Below are 21,481 nucleotides of genomic sequence, written 5' to 3' on the forward strand. Positions count from 1 at the left end.
AAATAAATCAGGTAGTGTTGTAAGTTTCCTGCTGCTGAGATTCATTTTTCGTCTATACTTTTCCTTTTTAACGAAGTGCCACTGACAGAAAGTTAAAAATCACAGTTGGAAGATACCACTAGAGTCATCTGATCCAACCTCAGTACCATAAAGGAAAAAAGCCCTCCCAACAGATAGCCATCAAGACTCATTTTCAAAACCTCCACCATACTTGTAGACCAGTGGTTCTCAACCTGGGGTCCCCAGATGCTTTTGGCCAACCATTCCCAGAAATCCTAACAGCTGGTAAACTGGCTGGGATTTCTGGGACTTGTAGGCCAAAAACATCTGGGGACCCAAGGTTGAGGAGCACTGTTCTAGACTAAATACTTCTAGACTTCCTAGACAAACGTTCCAGGAATTTAAGATCACCTGGGAAGACCCTGCTCTCGATCCCACCTGCCTCACTTGGCGGGGACGAGGGACAGGGCCTTCTCAGTGGTCAGTGGTTCCCTTGATGTATGGTAGGAACACTTTTCCTCTGGGTGGATCTTCATCTTTACTCTTGTGGCTTGTTCTTGCAAAAAGAATCTGCATCCCCACCTCCTCCAAGATGAACTGAACCACCTAAACTGGGCTCTACAGACCAATGGATACTCCACCTCAGACATCAGAAGAGCTGCAAGACCAAGAACAAGCCACGAGAGTAAAGATGAAGATCCAGCCAGAGGAAAAGTGTTCCTGCCATACATCAAGCGAACCACTGACCGCATAGGGAAGCTGATGAGGAAACACAACATACAAACCATCTACAAACCCAACAAGAAAATTCAACAAATGCTACGTTCAGCAAAGGTCAAGAGGGATCCTCTCACCTCTGCAGGAGTCTACCGTATACCATGCAGCTGTGGACAAGTCTACATAGGGACCACCAAACGCAGCAGCATTACCCAAACACGAATCAAGGAACATGAAAGGCACTGCAGACTATTTCAACCAGAGAAATCAGCCATAGCAGAGCACCTGATGAACCAGCCTGGACACAGCATATTATTTGAGAACACAGAAATGCTGGACCACTCTCACAACCACCATGTCAGACGACACAGAGAAGCCACTGAAATCCACAAGCATGTGGACAGTTTCATCAGAAAGGAGGAGACCATGAAAATGAACAAAATCTGGCTACCAGTATTTTAAAAAAAACCTCTAAAATTACAACAGCAAAACAGCAGAGAGGAAACAACCAGGCACATCTTAACACCTTTCAACAAAAGATCCCCCAGGCTCAGCCGGGCCTTTCTTTTTTTTTTAAAAAAAAAATAATTTTTATTAAACATTTTACACACCGACACAATGAAAGAGGGAGAACAATAACAAAGAAGATAGAAAAGTAGGAAACCCCATTACCCCCCCCCACAAAGAGGAAAAAGGAAGAAAAAAAGAAGAAAGAGAAAAAAAAAGAGGACCAAAAAACAAAAAAGGGCCCAAGACAACAAAAAAGACCTAAACTATTCTAAAATGACTTCCACTCCGACCTCAGGATCTTCTCTCACTATTTCTTAAACTCACTTATATATTCTTAACCTCTAATATTTTTCTATATTTTTCTTTTCATAGTCATAGAAAATAGACCAATCTGTTCTCTTTAACGGTTTTCCGGTATTTTTTCTCATCATCAGCCGGGCCTTTCAATGCTAATGAAGGTGGTCAGTTAAAACATTCACACCTAACTCCAGCAGAGAAGAGCTCTTTGCCCCACCCCAGTCATTCCACAGATATATAAACCCATTGTCCTAATTCCAACAGACCTCATTACCTCTGAGGATGCTTGCCATAGATGTAGGCGAAATGTCAGGAGAAAATGCCTCTAGAACATGGCCCTATAGCCCGAAAAAACCCACAAGAACCTAATTGTTGCCAGTCTGTATGCCGCCCTGAGTTGCCTTCGGGCTGAAAAGGGCGGGATAAAAGTGTAGCAAATAAATAAATCTTAAATAAGCTGCTTTTGGACAGTCAGAAAGGGAAGAATATAAATGACAGTTTGTCTATATTGTTCCCTGACTAGCCTACCTCATAGGGTTGCTGTCTGTTTTTCTGTAAACGGTCTAACCCGTTCTATGCTACCGTGCATTCCCTGGGATGGGATACCAATGGAATAAAACTGAATACTTTTCAAAGGAGAGGCAGGTGTTTGCTGAGGGACTCTCTGTGCCTTGTTCATGAGCACAAGATGTTCCCTCTTGAGGATGCAAATGCAAAGGAGCGAGCGGCAGAGAGCAGTCCCGGACCGCCGTTGGTATTTAGGCTCTTTACCAGAAGCCGTGCAAATAAAACAATCCGTGCTGATGAGCTCCTGACATTGCAACGAAGTGAGAGATGAATCGTGTAGGGTTCAAACCGCCACATAAATAAGACAAGGAGCTGTGCCTCTCCGCCAGACAAGAAAGGTTAACCGCCTCCCTTCCTCTGAATCTCAGCCTCTCCTGTCCAGCGACGGCTGCAGGAAAGGACATTTCTACTGATCAACCTGTTTCCCAGAATGGCAAGTTCCTTCGAAGGTGGAGATGAAGCTGCAATCCTTCGGGAATTCAACATCTGAGCCTACCTTTCTACAAATCCATCTTACATTTTATCATAACTCACCACCAGATAGATCACAACTGTTTTGGGAGAGGAGAGGACAGAGAAAGTCCAACATGGAGCCTGGAGAAAACTGGACTTTCTTTTCTTTTTAAACAAGGTAAGGTTTCTAGGTGTATGCATATGTTTTTCAAACTGCAATCACACTCCTCCTCCTTTGTTGTTGCGTACCTTCAAGTTGTTCCTCACTTTTGAGGACTCTAAGGTAAATCTATCAAGGGATAGTCTGGAGATAAGAGTGTGTGACTTGCTCTGGCTCAGCCAATGAGTACCCACAGCCAAGGGAGAAATCAACCCCTAGTTTCTACACTGTAGAATTAATACAGTATGACATTGCTTCGACTGCCATGGCTCAATGCTCTAGAAATGTGGCAACTATAGTTTTACAAGGTCTTCGGGCTTTATTGCACAACAGTTCTGGCACCTCACTAAACTACAGCTCCCATGATTCTATAGTGCTGTGCCACAACAGTTAAAGTGGTGTCAAACTGCATTAATTCTACAGCGTTGATGCCCCCATAGTACAATGCTCAAACTGCTGGGTGAGTGGACTTAAAAACAAAGCACCAGCAGCCAAAAGCAATAAAAGAAAAGAAAAAACACACAGACTAATGTTATCTCTTCCATAGGAGGCTTTAATTTATAGAAAAATAATATGGTTACACTATTTACAAGAACAAGGTTTCCATGACACAAAGTTCAATCTTCACAATGGAGCTTCACACACGAGGCCTTCTCATACCGAGGCTTACCTCACACAGAGGCTTCTCTCACAGACTAAGGCCTTTCTCACACTGTGATGCCTTCTCTCACAGACAAAGGCCTACTTCACACTGCCAAACCACTGACAGCAGACACTAATATATCATAATTGACAGAGCATAATCCAATGCTAAAACATCCTCCAATTAGCAGTACGAAACATTTATGTGTCCAACCAAGGAAAGCATGGATTTTGTCAATAGGAATTCCAGTGCGGAGAAGGCACAGTAAATTGTACAAAGATAGACTGTTGTACATATACAACCACATAAGGACCACCTCATAACATTGGGGCGAGAATTGTGGGGTCACCCAGGCTTCATGTGATTTCACTGCTGCTTTCAGTATAAAATGGCCATTCTTGCTTCCAGGGGTCTCAAAGAAGCATGGCTGGCTATTTAAGTCTATTTCAAATACACAAGATATACAAAGAGGTTTTAGGTTTGAAACAAATTTTTGAAATCTGGAAATGATTTTCCAGCTACTTCCAGTATTGAAAAAGGGCAGGTACAATCTAAGTAGATCTAAGAACAGACTTCCCTCCATGTTTGTTGTTTTGACTTTTGTAGGTTTGATTATTTACAGATTGACATTATTCACATACTCTAAGCCAAGGAAAACCCAGTAATAAGGTCACCTTCAAGCAATGGTTCCCAACCTTTTGTTGACCAGGGACTACTTGACCAGGGACCACTTTGACCAGGGACCACTTGACCTGAGACCACTTTGACCAGGGACTGCTTGACCTGAGACCACTTTGACCAGGGACTACTTGACCAGGGACCACTTGACCTGAGACCACTTTGACCAGGGACTGTTTGACCAAGGACCACTTGACCTGAGACCACTTTGACCAGGGACTGCTTGACCAGGGACCACTTGACCTGAGACCACTTTGACCAGGGACTGCTTGACCAGGGACCACTTGACCTGAGACCACTTTGACCAGGGACTGCTTGACCAGGGACCACTTGACCTGAGACCACTTTGACCAGGGACTTATTGACCAGGGACCACTTTGATCAGGGACTGCTTGACCAGGGACTACTTGACCTGAGACCACTTTGACCAGGGAGTGCTTGACCAGGGACCACTTGACCTGAGACCACTTTGACCAGGGACCGCTTGACCAGGGACCACTTGACCTGAGACCACTTTGGCCAGGGACTGCTTGACCAGGGACCACTTGACCTGAGACCACTTTGACCAGGGACCACTTGACCTGAGACCACATTGGCCAGGGACTACTTGACCAGGGACCACTTGACCTGAGACCACTTTGACAAGGGACTGCTTGACCAGGGACCACTTGACCTGAGACCACTTTGACAAGGGACTGCTTGACCAGGGACCACTTGACCTGAGACCACTTTGACCAGGGACTGCTTGACCAGGGACCACTTGACCTGAGACCACTTTGACCAGGGACTGTTTGACCAGGGACCACTTGACCTGAGACCACTTTGACCAGGGACTGCTTGACCAGGAACCACTTGACCTGAGAACACTTTGACCAGGGACTGCTTGACCAGGGACCACTTTGACCAGGGACCACTTTGACCAGGGACTGCTTGACAAGTGATGACTTGACCAGGAAGCACTTGCACAAGGGACCACTTGACCTGGGACCACTTTGACCAAGGACTGCTTGACCAGGAACCACTTGACCTGAGACCAGTTTGACCAGGGATTGTTTGACCAGGGACCACTTGATCTGAGACCACTTTGACCAGGGACCACTTGACCTGAGACCACTTTGACCAGGGACTGCTTGACAAGTGATGACTTGACCAGGAAGCACTTGCACAAGGGACCACTTGACAAGGGACCACTTTGGCCAGAGACCATTTGACCAGGGACCACTCTCCACCATTAGTACCAAAAGGTTTACAAATCAGTTTTTGGTCAACTTTACATTTGGTTTGGTTATTTGGGGTGCTGATTCAGAAAACTGCATTGGATAGACCACATCAGCTCTAGTTTCTGATACAGAAATGATGCCATCCAGGAGTCGCCATCTGCTCACCCACAGAAAACCATATTTAATAACCCTCGTCACTATAAGAGGGTTTCACGAGACCAGTCGCTCTCGTTGCAATGGTGTAGTAACGGTGAGGCCGCGGACCATACTTTAGGTCTTATGGACCAATGGTCTACGGACTACAGGTTGAAAACCACTGCCTTGGAGTCAGCATAAGTCGGAATTGACTTCGAGAACAACTAATATATTGTCAACAATTGGAAGAGGCATTTCAACTTTTAGAAAAAGCACAAAATCTTAGGAAACCATGAAAGATCATTGAGAAGAGGAGTGACTCCATCAGGAGAAAATAAATAAACCATTTAAGGTTTTAGCTAATTCTGACTGGGGGCTAAGGCTTTTCACTCTGTCGAAAACAGCAGCAAAGGTTCACTGTGCTGAGGAATTTGGTATCATTACAAGGCTTTGCTTCCAGATGCATCGAATGGTTTGCAGGTGAGGTGATAAACTTGGGAGTAGAATATATAAATATATATGTATGTCTGGCATGCCTGCACTTTAGATCTGCCTCCCATTTATCTCTTCTTGCATGAAGAAGCCAGAAAAAATGACAGATCTGTGACCTCACTTGTGCTGAGCTGCTACTGCAATGCTTTACTGAAGCTTAGAATAAATTATCTGGAAAACCGAATCGATAAATCCATAAAACGCTTTCCGTCTACTGAGCCAAAGGACGTTATTTTGATAAAGGGAATTTTTAAGTGGGTAAAGTCTATTTATGCTATCGGATGATACTGCGTGCTCACGCGAAGCCTCTTCTCCTTTAACCTGGCTCTGGGCCTCTTCCAACAGCACCGTCATTTCCCTACCCTGCCTTTTCCGATTCCCTCCCATCCCCTCCTTCCATAAAAAGCAGAAAAAATACAGGTTTGGGGGGCATACCTTTGGACCAAAGGCAGGGGGAGAAAGTTGAGCGCAGAGGTCATGTCCAGACCACAGTCCAGCATGATGGTAGTGGATTTGAACTTCAGAACGTTGCATGGTAGCGTCGGATGTCCGGACAAACAGTACTAAAAGAAAGAAGTCAGGTCAAATCAATGAGCACTGGGACTGTGGCACAGCTGGCTGGGAGTCAGCTGCATTAAGATCACTACTGACCGAAAGGAGGGAGCTTCCGACCAATTTGTGTAGCTTGCTGTCAACCTTTGCAGCCCCAAAGACAATTGCATCTGTCAAATAGGAAATTTAAGTACCGCTTATGCAGGGAGGCTAATTTAACGAATTTATGAGGCCATAAAAATCTCCAGCAAGCATACAAAGAATGAGGAGGTACTTCATCAGTGTCACAAATGGACAGTGAAGCGACAGCTCTCCTGGTGGCCAGAATACCCTCATGAAAATGTTAAATAGCCTCTGTGTCTCTGTCTATATATGTTGTGTGTCTGTGGCATTGAATGTTTGCCATGTATATGTACATTGTAATCTGCCCTGAGACCCCTGCAGGGTGAGAAGGGCGGAATATAAATACTGTAAATAATAATAATAAATAACAGTACTGAGAACAGCTTTCAAATCCCCAAAGCATTCACCCCTATCCCAAAAACAAATATTTTCTAATATTTGAACAATTCATGATTGTGGTCACCCACCCAACTGATTCACAAAGTTGTAGGTTTTTTCGAGCTATATGGCCATGTTCTAGAGGCATTCTCTCCTTACGTTTCGCCTGCATCTATGGCAAGCATCCTCAGAGGTTCTCGCCATAGATGTAGGCGAAACACCAACCCCCTGCCGAGAAGCAGGAAAATTGCATTCAAAGCACCACTGACAGATGGCCATCCAACCTCTGCTTTAAAGCCTTCAAAGAAGGAGCCCCCACCACATTCCGGGGCAGAGAGTTCCACTGTTGAACAGCTCACACAGTCAGGAAGTTCTTCCTAATATTCAGATGGAATCTCCTTTCTTGTCATTTGAAGCCATTGTTCCATTGCGTCCTAGTTTCCAGGGCAGCAGAAAAAAAGCTTGCTCCCTCCTCCCTGTGGCTTCCTCCGCCATATTTATACATGGCTATCATATCTCCTCTCAGCCTTCTCTTCTTCAGGCTAAACATGCCCAGCTCCTTAAGCCTCTCCTCATAGGGCTTGTTCTCCAGACCCTTGATCATTTTAGTCGCCCTCCTCTGGACACATTCCAGCTTGTCAATATCTCTCTTCAATTGTGGTGCCCAGAATTGGACACAGTATTCCAGATGTGGTCTGAACAAGGCAGAATAGAGAGGTAGCATGACTTCCCTGGATTTAGACACTATACTCCTATTGATGCGGGTCAAAATCCCATTGGCTTTATTTTGCTGCCACATCACAGTGTTGGCTCATGTTTAACTTGTTGTCCATGAAGACTTCAAGATCTTTTTTTCATAAATAAATCAAGAAGAGGCTTTTTTTCTCTTTTATTGCTTTCTTTCACTCTTTTTCTCTGCACCTGTTTGTTTGTATTTTTGTACTTTTCAATATAAAAATTAATGTTTAAAAATCTCCATAAGCATGAGTGTTCATTTAGAGCCTTTCAGTTGGCAGGCGCTTGGGGATCCCCTTAAGAAAAGAGGCATGGTCACGCAACCATTTAAACTATTGATGCTCCTACAGCCCTTGCAATTTTGCTAAGTGGGAAAACATTACCCACCATGAAAAACATAAAGGACCGAGGAAGAAGAATGCCAGGTCCGAGTTTCTCCAGCACTTACTGGAGAAACTTCAGAGATTCTCATTATACCAGTATATTTAATGGTAAAGCAATTAAGGTGTGGTGTGGATGAAAGAGAAAACCCTGCAATACAAAGAGGGTGAGAGTGAAGTTAAGGAAAGTTTTCCCACATATAGAAATATACCGCTCCTGGATGCTATCTGTTTATGATGAGGCTGTAGAAAAGGAGACAGAGTTATGCAGACCTCCAAATATTCTTGGACTGTAACTACTTGTTATAGTCTAAGCTGGCTAGGGCTCTTGGAACCTCAAGAGTAGTCATGGGCCCAGTATTTGTCTCATTTGTTTATTTCATGTTTTTGTTTCGTACCTTTGCCACCAATAGGCTGAAAATATTCTTTTTCGGACCTTGGATGGAAAAGCTCATTTGGAAAGGCGCTTGTTTTTGGGATAGGTGCTTGAAATTAAGACTCATCCCACCAAATGGGGAAGGAGTTGCAAAATTAAAAACAGAAATATAAAGGGAGATATGTGTGTGTGTGAATCATCTCTTCCTCCCACATTTTATTATTATATTATTATACTTACCTTATTTATTTATTTATTTATTTATTATCATCTCTTCAACGGTCTGGAGAACAAGCCCTATGAGGAGCGGCTTAAGGAGCTGGGCATGTTTAGCCTGAAGAAGAGAATGCTGAGAGGAGATATGATAGCCATGTATAAATATGTGAGAGGAAGTCACAGGGAGGAGGAGGGAGCAAGCTTGTTTCCTGCTTCAAACTACAAGAGAGGAGATTCCATCTGAACATGAGGAAGAACTTCCTGACTGTGAGAGCCATTCAGCAGTGGAACTCTCTGCCCCGGAGTGTGGTGGAGGCTCCTTCTTTGGAAGCTTTTAAACAGAGGCTGGCTGGCCATCTGTCAGGGGTGATTTGAATGCAATATTCCTGCTTCTTGGGAGAATGGGGTTGGACTGGATGGCCCAGGAGGTCTCTTCCAACTCTTTGATTCTATTATTCTATGGTTGTTAATGTTTCTTCCAGTAATTTTCATCCCGCCTTGCATTCCTCAAGCCCCGCACATGTGTTCTGTATACAAGCTGAATGGGTTGGGGGAGAGTATACAACCCTGCCGTACACCTTTCCCAATCTTGAACCAGTCTCCTGTTCCGTGGTCAGTTCTGACTGTTGCTCCTTGGTCCTTGTACAGATTCCTCAGGAGAGAGACAAGGGGGCTTGGGATGCCCATCCCACCAAGAACTTGCCACAATTTATTATGATCCACACAGTCAAAGGCTTTAGAATAGTCAATGAAGCAGAAGTAGATGTTTTTCTGAAACTCCCCGCCTTTCTCCATTATCCAGCGGATATTGGCAATCTGGTCTCTCGTTCCTCTGCCTTTTCTAAACCCAGCTTGAACGTCTGGCCACTCTCGCTCCATGTATTGCTGGAGTCTTCCTTGCAGGATCTTGAGCATTACCTTACTGGCATGAGAAATAAGGGCCACTGTGCGGAAGTTTGAGCAGTCTTTCACATTTCCCTTTTTTTGGTATGGGGATATAAGTTGATTTTTTCCAGTCTGATGGCCATTCTTGTGTTTTCCATATTTGCTGGCAAATGGCATGCATCACCTTGACAGCATCATCTTTCAAGATTTTAAACAGTTCAGCTGGGATCCCGTCGTCTCCTGCTGTTTTTGGGATAGGTGCTTGAAATTATAACTCATCCCACCAAAAGGGGCAGGAGTTGCAAAATTAAAAACAGAAATATAAAGGGAGGTGTGTGTGTGTGCGAATCATCTCTTCCTCCCACATTTTATTATTATATTATTATATTGACCTTATTTATTTATTATCATCTCTTCCTCCCATATTTTATTATTTTTATTATTTTACTGACACAAAAACAGTATGTCACAGCAAACTGGATTTCGTATCACAAAATCACAAGTCAAACATTTCCCAAGCGTCTGGGATTTATTTATTTATTTATTTACTTTGCTTCTATACCGCTGTATCTCAAGCCCGAAGGCGACTCACAGCGGTTCACAAACAGTAAAAACAGTAGAAACAGCAGTGGTGCCATGCAACATATAACAATTGACTTAACACATTATCCATAAATTACCAATAAGCAATTACAATGCACAATTATTACGAAAAACAACCGTACCCAATCTTCTCATCATCCAAGCGTAGTCCAGGTTCGTCGTCCATTGTTCCATTCCTATGTTCCATTACCAGATTGCACTAAATTACTCAAACGCCTGCACAAACATCCAGGTCTTCACCTTTTTGCGGAATACCATTAGAGATGGTGCTAGTCTAATGTCCGTAGGAAGGGCGTTCCACAGCCGAGGAGCCACCACCGAGAAGGCCCTATCTCTCGTCCCCGTCAGCCGAGCTTGAGAAGCAGGCGGGATCGAGAGCAGGGTCTCCCCGGAAGATCTCAAAGTCCTGGTGGGTTCATAGGCAGAGATGCGGTCAGATAGGTAGCTTGGGCCAGAACCGTTTAGGGCTTTAAAGGCCAACGCCAGCACTTTGAATTCAGCCCGGTAGCAGATCGGTAGCCAGTGGAGTTGGCGCAACAGGGGGGTTGTATGCTCCCTGCGCTCCGCTCCTGTTAAAATCATGGCTGCCGAGCGTTGGACTAGTTGGAGTTTCCGAGCTGTCTTCAAAGGCAACCCCACATAGAGAGCGTTGCAGTAGTCTAAACGGGATGTAACCAGAGCCAAGTCAGACTTCCCAAGGTATGGGTGCAGCTGGCGCACAAGCTTTAGCTGTGCAAATGCTCCCCTGGTCACTGCCGAAACCTGGGGTTCCAGGCTCAGCGATGAGTCCAGGGTCACACCCAAGCTGTGAACCTGCGTCTTCAGGGGGAGTGCGGCCCCATCCAACACAGGCTGTAACCCTATGCCCTGTTCGGCCTTGCGACTGACCAGGAGGACCTCTGTCTTGTCTGGATTCAATTTCAATTTGTTCGCCCTCATCCAGACCGTCACAGCGGCCAAGCACCGGTTCAGGACCTGGACAGCCTCCTTAGTAGCAGGTGGAAAGGAGTGACAGAGTTGGACATCATCCGCGTACAGATGACACCGTACCCCGAAACTCCGGATGATCTCCCCCAGCGGCTTCATGTAGATGTTAAACAACATGGGAGACAATATTGAGCCCTGAGGAACCCCACAAGACAATGGTTGTGGGGTTGAACAGGTGTCCCCCAACAACACCTTCTGAGATCGACCCTCCAGGAATGACCGGAGCCACTGCAAAACAGTACCTCCAAGACCCATCCCCGCGAGGCGTCCCAGAGGGATACCGTGGTCGACGGTATCGAAGGCCGCTGAGAGGTCCAGCAGCACCAACAGGGACACACTCCCCCTGTCGAGCTCCCGGCGCAGATCATCCACTAAGGCGACCAAGACTGTGTCAGTTCCATGCCCCGGCCTAAAGCCAGACTGTGCCGGGTCTAGATAATCCGTGTCTACCAAGAATACTTGGAGTTGTGAGGCCACCACACGTTCCAAGACTTTGCCCAAGAAGGGGAGATTGGAAACTGGCCGATAGTTGTCGAATTTAGTGGGGTCCAGTGATGGTTTCTTCAACAGCGGTTTTATTATAGCTTGTTTTAAGCTCGCTGGAATCTTGCCTTCCCGAAGGGAAGCGTTAACCACCACCTTAACCCACTCAGCCAATCCCCCTCTGGCCTCCTTTAGAAGCCAGGATGGGCAGGGGTCCAGGATGCATGTGGTTGGCCTCATTCCTCCAAGTATCTTGTCCACATCCTCGGGTTTCACCAATTGAAATGAATCCATCAAAACTGGACAAGCAGGTGCTCATGTTACATCCTCAGAGACTGCCATTAACATGGTATCCAGACCAGAACGGATCAAAGCGACTTTGTCTGCAAAGAACTAAGCAAAAGCTACACAGCGAGAAGTCGAATCGTCAGGGTTCCCACCTTGAGTGGTGGGATTTAAAAGGCCTCTGACAATTCGGAACAGCTCAGCCGGATGGTTCTTTGCAGACGCAATAGTAGCCGCAAAGAAGGCCTTCTTTGCGGCTTTTATTGCCGCGGCATATGCCCTTAAAAAGGACACAAACCGTGTTCGATTTGGCTCACTCGGATCCGAACGCCACACACTCTCTAGTTCCCTCTTCCTTCGCTTCATCGCTGCCAGCTCCTCGGTGAACCAGGGATTGTGTGATGTATTTTCGAATTGATGCGTATAGATCCAAGTCAGGTGGCCTTTTGTAGTTGACAGGTCGTGATTTTGTCAATGTTTATTGTTTCCAAATGCTGGCTGAGATCTTTTGGCACAGCACCCAGTGTGCCAATGACCACTGGGATCACCTGTACTGGTTTTCGCCAGAGCCCTTGCCATTCAATTTTGAGGTCCTGATCACGGCTGAGTTTTCCTGTTTTTCATTGTTTTTCCTCAATGTGACTGTCTCCTGGTAGGGTGACATCAATAACCCAACAGTTTGAGGGACTGTGATCTGGCCCTCTGTTTAAAAAGTTCGAGGACCCCTGCCCTAAATGGTTCTGGTCCAATTTACCTGTACGAATGCATCTTCCCTTATGAACCATCTAGGACTTTAAGATCGTCTGGGGATGCCCTGCTCCGGGTTCTGCCTTCATCAGACGAAGAAGACTAAGCTTTCTACAGGAGCTCTTGGTATTACGTCCTGCACGAAAGGCTTCTCTGTGTGGACTGAATCCCAAATGACTCCTATTCCCTTTGTTGTTCATTCGTTCAGTCGTCTCCGACTCTTCGTGACCTCATGGACCAGCCCACGCCAGAGCTCCCTGTCGGCCATTACCACCCCCAGCTCCCTCAAGGTCAGTCCAGTCACTTCAAGGATGCCATCCATCCATCTTGCCCTTGGTCGGCCCCTCTTCCTTTTGCCTTCCACTTTCCCCAGCATAATTCCCTACAAAACCCAAAAAGGGGGCAGGGCCAGGGAACCTAACTATAATTGACAGGTGGCTTGCCCTATGATTGCAGCCAAAAGAAGCCACCTATCTGCAGAGTCCCTGAAACTTAGGACTACAACAAACATTCTGTGCAAAGCAAACAAAATTGGAGCTCCTGGTACAACTGTACCTGCACAGTTGTACTGGATCACACATCGCACAATTATTATTATTATTACTATTTAAAACTTCCTCCAAAGTCCTCCCAGACTCACCAGCTTCATGCTTCACCCCAGGCTCTGTTTGTGGCATGCAGTCTCTTCCTTCCTGTTTCCCAACCGGAAGTGCTTCCCGAAGCATCCTGGGAAGTGTAGTCCTTCTCTCAGCCTCCTAATGATTCAGGAGAATGAAGTCATGGGCGGCCATCTTGTCCTGCCAGCAGCAGAGCACGCCGGGAAGCGTAGTCTCTACTCCCTCCTCCCCGCCTCCCTCCTCCAACCGCCGTCTAATCAGCGTCGGCGCAAGGCATGCCGGGATGGGTAGTTCCCAGCGGCGACTTGGCGCCTGCACCCTGGGGGAGGCGGAACTACAAGTCCCAGGGCCTCCCCGCGGCGGCAGGTGGGAGCTTGGATGTTGATATCAACATGGCGCTTGTCAGGCAGACAAAGGCAGTCAGGCTGGTCTGATTGAGGGCAGGGAAGCTTCCCCTCAACTTCTCCTCTTCAGGGCTCCAGAAGAAGGCTCCAGGTGAGGCCCATCTTATGCTAGGGCAGAAAATCAAGAGTTGTTTCTGAAAGGAGATTTTGGAGGAAAAGGGAAAGAAACAGGAGAGATTTGGAAGGAAGAAAGTGGCTCCTTCCCAAAGTGACTTTGTGGGGAAATGTCAACAGAGTTTTGGGGAGGAAGGACAAGAAGAGGTTGGTTTTCCTCATTCTCTGAGGAAGAGAGGCTTCCTCTTTGTGGGATATAGATATAGAGAGAGAGTTTAATCTATCTATACTATATACACATCCCCTTTGCAGGGGAAGGTTTGTTTTCTTCCTCTCTGAGGTAGAAATACTTCTTTTGAACTAGCTGTTTTGTGGGATATATATTTATAGTATAATATGTCTATATCTATTATATATAAATCATATATCTCTATCTATATCCCCTTTGCAAGAGAAAGAGATAGTTCTTTTGAAGTAGCTATTTTGTTGGATATAAATTTATAGTATAATATGTCTATATCTATATATATATATATATATAGAGAGAGAGAGAGAGAGAGGGGGGGAACCATATATCTCTATCTATATCCCCTTTGAAGGGGAAGGTTTGTTTGCTTCCTCACTGAGGAAGAGATACTTCATTTGAACTAGCTATTTTGCTGGATATATATTTATAGTATAATATATTTATATCTATAATATAGATAGATAGAGATATATAACCAAGGGAAGGTTTGTTTGCTTCCTCACTGAGGAATAGATACTTCTTTTGAACTAGCTATTTTGCTGGATATGTATTTATAGTATAATATATTTATATCTATAATATAGATAGAGATATATAACCAAGGGAAGGGTTGTTTTCTTCCTCACAGAAATAGAGAGACTTATTTTGGACTTGCAATTTTGTGTGATCTATATCCATCTATCTATATAGTATACTGTCTCTCTATGGATATATATAGTATATTATATGTATATCTATCTATATCTATATATCTCCCCTTTGCAGGGGAAGGTTTGTTTGCTTCCTCACTGAGGAATAGATACTTCTTTTGAACTAGCTGTTTTGTGGGATATAGTATAGTATATTTATGCTAACCCTTCCATTGGGAAAATAGCTTATTATATTTATCTATCTATCAATATATCCCCTTTACATGGGAAGGTTTGTGTTCTTCCTCTCTGAAGAAGGAGACTTCTTTTGAACTAGTTGTTTTGTGGGATATAGTATAATATATCTATGCTAACCCTTCCATTGGGAAAATAGCTTAGAAAGAAGATACAGTATTATATATCTATACCTATCAATATATCCCTTTTGCACATGAAGGTTTGTTTTCTTCCTCTCTTTTGAACTAGCTGTTTTGTGGGATATAGTATAATATATTTATGCTAACCCTTCCATTGGGAAAATAGCTTAGAAAAAAGATATAGTATTATATATCTATATCTATCAATATATCCCCTTTGCATGGGAAGGTTTGTTTTCTTCCTCTCTTTTGAACTAGCTGTTTTGTGGGATATAGTATAATATATCTATGCTAACCCTTCCATTGGGAAAATAGCTTAGAAAGAAGATATAGTATAATATTCCTATATCTATATATCCCCTTTGCAGTGGAAGGTTTGTTTTCTTCATCACTGAGGTAGAGAGACTTCTTTTGGACTAGCTCTTTTGTGGGATATAGATATCTAGAGAGAGTTTAATCTATCTATAGTATATATACATCCCCTTTGCAGGGGAAGGTTTGTTTCTTCATCACTGAGGTAGAGAGACTTCTTTTGAACTAGCTGTTTTATGGGATATAGTATAATATATCTATGCTAACCCTTCCGTTGGATAAATAGCTTAGAAAGAAGATATAGTATAATATTTCTATATCTATCAATATATCCCTTTTGCACAGGAAGGTTTGTTTTCTTCATCACTGAGGTAGAGAGACTTCTTTTGGACTTGCAATTTTGTGGAATATATATCTATAGTATAATACATCTATATCTATCTGCACTGTAGTTATATATGTGTGTGTGTGTATAATACGCTCTCTCTCTCTCTCTATATATATATATAGTATATTATATCTATATCTATATATCTCCCCTTTGCTGGGGAAGGTTTGTTTGCTTCCTCACTGAGGAAGAAATACTTCCTTTGAACTAGCTATTTTGCTGTATATATATAGTATAATATATCTATATAATATATAGATATATTATACTATATATATATACAGCAATATATATATATATAGAGAGAGAGGGATAATCATATATATCTGTCTATATCCCCTTTGCAGGAGAAGGTTTGTTTGCTTCCTGACTGAGGAAGAGATACTTCTTTTGAACTAGCTATTTTGTTGGATATATATTTATAGTATATTATATCTATATCTATCTATCCATATCTATATCTCTCCCCTTTGCAGGGGAAGGTTTGTTTGCTTCTTCACTGAGGAAGAGATATTTCTTTTGAACTAGCTATTTTGCTGGATATATATTTATAGTATAATATATCTATACCTATGTAATCATATATCTTTATCTATATCCCCTTTGCAAGGGAAAGTTTGTTTCCTTCCTCACTGAGGAAGAGATACTTCTTTTGAACTAGCTATTTTGTTGGATATGTATTTATAGTATAATATATCTATATCTATAATAGACAGATAGATAGAGATATATAACCATATATCTCTATCTATATCCCCTTTGCAAGGGAAGGTTTATTTGCTTCCTCACTGAGGAATAGAAACTTCTTTTGAACTAGCTATTTTGTGGGATATGTATTTATGGTATATCTATCTATCATCTATATCTATATAATCATATCTCTATCTATATCCCCTTTGCAGGGGAAGGTTTGTTTTCTTCCTCTCTGAGAAAGGAGATGTCTTTTAAACTAGCTATTTTTTGGATATATAATATAATATAATATAAATCCACTTGCAGGGGAAGGTTTGTTTTTCTTCCTCTCTGAGAAAGGAGACTTCTTTTGAACTAGCTATTTTGTTGGATATATACATAATATAATATAAATCCACTTGCAGGGAAAGGTTTGTTCTCTTTCTCTCTGAGAATGAAGGCTTCTTTTGAACTATCCGTTTTATTTTCTGTTCTCTATATGTATTTGCAGGGAATAGAATACAAAAGGGTTATTTTCTTCCACTCTGTGGATGAGACTTCTTTTGGACTATCTATTTTGTAAGGTTTGTTCTATCTATTACGTATGCATGCATGCAATTTTTTGCAGGGGAAGTTTTAAAAGACAAGGAGGCGGCTGGCTGCCTCCCTCCTTCCCTCCCACCCTCTCTTTCCCCTTGAAATGAATGCTGTCGGGCAAAGAGATGGAGAGGAAACGTCTCTTTTGGGCGCCTGCTCAAGATCACTCTCCTTGTTGCCTCTTAACTCACTTTGAAGGCTCTTCTCCTGTACAGGAAGGAGCTGGTTTCTTTCCCTCCCACCTCCCCGCCTGCAAAATCTGACATTATTAAGTTGTGATTGCTCTTTTCTGCATCGCGCGAGACGGAAAGAGAGGGGATGGCGGTGGCTCTTCTTCTAGGTTAATTGCTCCGAAAGGGAAAACAAAAAGGAAGGTATGATCATTGTCTTGGATTCTCCCAGCCATCTGGAGAGGCTGGGCTCTTGTCGCGGATGCCCAGATAACATGAAACTCAGCCAGGGAGAGTCATCTCAGTCTGACGGACAGGATTGTTTCCCAACAGATCGGTTCTTTCGTAGGTCAAGGTTGCCGTCCCTCAGGGTATGAGAAAAGTCAAGCAGGGACACACTCGGTTTGTATGTCTACTCAGTGCTGTGTGAATAACATCAGCAAAGTGTCTTGGTTTTGACTGTTAACATTTCCAGAACTTGGTTTTGAGTGATGGTAGATGATTTGTGGTGGATACTTCTTTTCTGCTGCAGAAGAAAGCACATTTTTGTCTCTGTTAGGAGAGGGAAGATAATGTATTCTGTCTTGATGGCCTTGAAGAGCAGTTGTTTTTTTCTTGATTTAAGCAGTCTTTAGCCAAATTGCTGAAATAATTATGACTGTATTTCCTCGATTCTAAGGTGTATGCTTCTCCTCATGTAAAACCCTCTAAAATGGGATGCATCTTAGAATCATGGCTGCTTTTTTTACATATAATAAAAGCTTTTTCTCTTGGTGTTACTAAAATTAGTGCATGTCTTACAATTAATGGTGTCTTAGAGTAGAAGAAGCATGTTATTATTTTTGGGGAGAGAGTGAGGGCTTTATGCATGCTGTATTTTATTTGGGAATTGATTCCAGCCTTGAATGAGATGATTGATGCTCAGCTCACTGGCAGCCTTTACTGCTGCTTCATTAAACCTAAGCTCCTGGTTTTAACTAAACTTTAATAGCTTCTGTTTCTCACAGCACACTTAAACCAGGTGAAGAGTTTTGACCTCTTTACCATGCGGGTTGGACTACCTGTTGGTTTTTTTCTAGGGTTTGGGCATGAGAATTCCAGTAAAGTATATGCGTTTAGAAATTGAGATGGTGGCGGTATCGGAAAAGGGCAGAGAAGTGGCAGGGGAGGGGTGTTGCGAGCTGAGAGACGGGGTGTGCCATAATCTGATATCCAGAGTGGGAGGAGTTCTCTTGCAAACAGGAAAGCATGACAAGTGGGACCTGAGAACTGTCACTGCATCCCAAGCTTTGGGTTCTTCTGTAGCAATGTTGGGTTGAAGGGGGGAGTTTGAAAGGGAGGTGTATGAAAGTTGGAGAGCCTAAAGGGTGACCAAGGTCTGGAAGCCAAGCCCATTGAGAAGTGGCTTAGGGAACTTGGTATGTTTATCTTGGACTTGGAGAAAAGAAAGCGGAGAGACAGGGATATTAACCATGCTGAAATATATGTAAGCATGTCACAATGAGGCATGAGCACTTTTTCCCCCTGCTGCTTTGGAGACTAGGACACGATGGAGCAATGGAATGAAACTGAGGAAAAGAGATTCCACCTAAACATTAGGAAGAACTTCTCAAGGATAAAAACTGTTCAATAGTGGCATATGCTTCCCCTGAATGTGGTGACGTCTCCTTTTCTGGAGGTTTTTAAACAGAGACTGGATGACCATCTGTCGGGTATAATTGCTTGTATTTTTCTGCATGGGAGGGGTTTGGATGGATGGCCCTTGTAGTCTCTTTCAACTCTGTGATTGTATGAAAGATACAGATGTGCTTTTTCCAGCATCTAACATGAGACAAATGTGTCATAGGCATCTAATGCTGAACTGCTTGGGAGTGTTGAGGTATTCTTCCTCAGTCTTCCACTTTTCAGAAAGTTGTGTATATGTATCGGCCTTCAGGTTAACTTACAGCAATCCCATGAATTTCACATGGGTTTCTTAGGCAAGGAATATGTATAGCTGGTTTTGTCATTTGCTTTCTCTGAAATAGAGCCAACAGCACCTGGCATTCATTGGCAGTCTCTCATCAAAGTATTAACCAGCGTTAACCCTGCTCAGCCTCTGGATCAGACAGAAACTGGTGCCTTTAAGGTATTTAAAGTGAGTGCCTTAACATTCAAATGCTAGGGATTTGAAGAATCTTTCCATTATGCATCTGTTTATTTTCCTCAGTAGATGTTTCTTTGCAAGAAAAAAGAATAAATAAATATAAGACATATATAGGAAGGTTGCGAACTGTACACCATTTTTACCTGAATCCATGGCCTGTATTTGAGGTATTGTAAGATTGGAGCCTTGTTAACAATAGTATAGTCATCTCTGAGCAATATCGTGAAAGGGCAAGAAATGGTTAGTGTTAAAATTTATGGTAATTGTATTTTTACTGCTTGGAAAATGGAGAAGTGTTTATGAGATTTTCTGCCTGATGTAATGAAATCATGAAATATCTTGACTGGAGGACAGAAAGGCATTGAGATATCTAGGGCTTGCCCCAAACCTTGCTTGGAAATACCTTTGGTTTTGCATCCATATTTGATATAATTAAAGGCAAATTAGTGAGAGCCGACATACTTACGGCACCTAAGAGGTTAAGCTGTAAATGATGACACTCCGAATCCCATTTTTAGCACAGATATTGGTACCAGTAAGGGAGCCGGCGGCGGTGCAGCAGGTTAAACCTCTGAGCTGCTGAACTTACTGACCAAAAACTTGGAGGTTTGAATCAGGGGAGCAGGGTTAGCTCCTGCTCATAGTTCCCATGGTTAACCCTAGCTTCTGCCAACCTAGCAGTTTGAAAACATGAAAATGGGAGAATCTCGATAGGTACTGTTCCGGCTGGCCTCATGACCTTGGAGGTGTCTATGGACAACGCCGGCTCTTCGGCTTAGAAATGGAGATGAACACCACTTCCCAGGATTGGTCACGGCTAAATTTAATGTCAAGGGGAAACCTTTACCTTTACCTTTTTATCATTACACTTATTCTGTATTGGTATAGGATGGCAGCAAAAGCTACCATAGCCAGCCTCCCACTTTCTTATTTCTTGTTGAAAGTCAGGTTTTCCTATCAGTAGCACTGAAGTGACGCAGTGGGTTAAACTGTTGAACTGCTGAACATACTGGCTGAAAGGTTGCAGGTTCGAATCTGGGGAGCGGCGTGAGCTCCCACTGTTAGCCCCAGCTTCTGCCAAACTAGCAGTTCGAAAACATGCAAACGTGAGTAGATCAATAGGTACTGTTCCGGCAGGAAGGTCCATGCAGTCATGCCAGCCAGATGACCTTGGAAGTGTCTATGGACAATGCTGGCTCTTTGGCTTAGAAATGGAGATGAGCACCAACCCCCAGAATCAGACACAACTGGACTTAATGTCAAGGGAAAATCTTTAGTAGCACTTAGGTACTATAACTGACTTTTCTTATGGGGGTTACTTTAAGGATTACTACAATAATGTAAGGTCGTGGTTCAAATACCCAAAGGCTCTGTCTAGACATGAAGTTATAACCTTATTATTTTCTAGGCTCATTTCTCTAACCCTAAAACAGAAATGTGAAAGCATTGTTTCTTGACTTGATTTTTACTGATAATCTGAAGAAGTATTTTTTTATCTTCCATATCAGGATAGATTTGGATAGAAAAAGTATAGAGGAGGAGACCTTGGGACTTTGCTCTACAGATGCTATTTTCTCCCATAACTTATCCACATCGATTCCATTTTTCTTTATGGCCATTGAAATGGGGAGATCTGCAGAAAGTGAGTTGGGTTTCACACTTGTTTCTCAATAAGCTTTTTTCTGCACAAGAAGGCTGGTGATTCTATGTCTGTGCTTAAAGAAATTCCGTTTTGGGTTGGCAAAGAAACAGCTGATGGCTTCACATGGTGGGAATGGATTACCAGTGGGATTGGCATAGGTATAAAAACATTTGCCTTAATATTGATTTAGGCCACGGGACTACCTGCTTTGACAGGTTGTGGCTATCCATAGCTTGGTAAATAGAGATGCCAAACTTGGAGCTTTTCACAATTACAATTCTTCTCACGCTGAAGATATCTTGTTGTTGTGTGTCATCACGACATTTCCAGCTCATGGCAACTCTAAGATAACCCTCTCTTGGCGTTTACTGGAGCTGAGAGTGTGACTTGCCCTGTTCTCCAGAGTTGTCCAGGACTTAAAGCACTATACCATGTTGAACTTCACCGGCATCTACATCCCTCTGTTTAAAGAGATGACCATCCCATCTCCATTTACAGACTTCTGACAGAGAGGCCACTACCTTTCAAAGTAGTCAATTCCGCTGTCAACACATTCTTCCAAATATTTTATTAGTATTGGGTTGCTGTGAGTTCTGGGCTGTAT

General features: G+C 43.3%; 2 protein-coding genes across 10 annotated transcripts in view; one reads left to right on the forward strand and one right to left on the reverse strand.

Annotated features, from left to right (window-relative positions):
* INTS9 (integrator complex subunit 9) overlaps positions 1-13,369 on the reverse strand; it is a 112,587-nt gene extending 99,218 nt beyond the window's left edge. The window contains exons 1-2 of the mRNA XM_060754690.2: positions 13,263-13,369; positions 6,308-6,435 (exon numbers count right to left, since the gene is read on the reverse strand). Coding sequence (XP_060610673.1) covers positions 6,308-6,435; positions 13,263-13,271 — 137 coding nt within the window. The 5' untranslated portion in view covers positions 13,272-13,369. The remainder of the gene's footprint in view (positions 1-6,307; positions 6,436-13,262) is intronic.
* A 208-nt stretch (positions 13,370-13,577) lies between these two features.
* The window catches only part of HMBOX1 (homeobox containing 1), a 141,304-nt gene continuing 133,400 nt past the window's right edge, over positions 13,578-21,481 (forward strand). For 6 of the 9 annotated variants that reach the window (XM_060754662.2, XM_060754668.2, XM_060754666.2 and 3 more), the window contains exon 1: positions 13,579-13,734. The gene's annotated coding sequence lies outside the window, so the exon portion shown is untranslated. Of the gene's footprint in view, positions 13,735-17,201; positions 17,294-21,481 lie in introns of those variants that run through there. The other 3 variants (XM_060754672.2, XM_060754671.2, XM_060754665.2) reach the window with 2 other exon arrangements.

Source organism: Anolis sagrei, chromosome 1 (assembly GCF_037176765.1).
Source record: "Anolis sagrei isolate rAnoSag1 chromosome 1, rAnoSag1.mat, whole genome shotgun sequence".
Lineage (NCBI taxonomy): Eukaryota > Metazoa > Chordata > Lepidosauria > Squamata > Dactyloidae > Anolis > Anolis sagrei.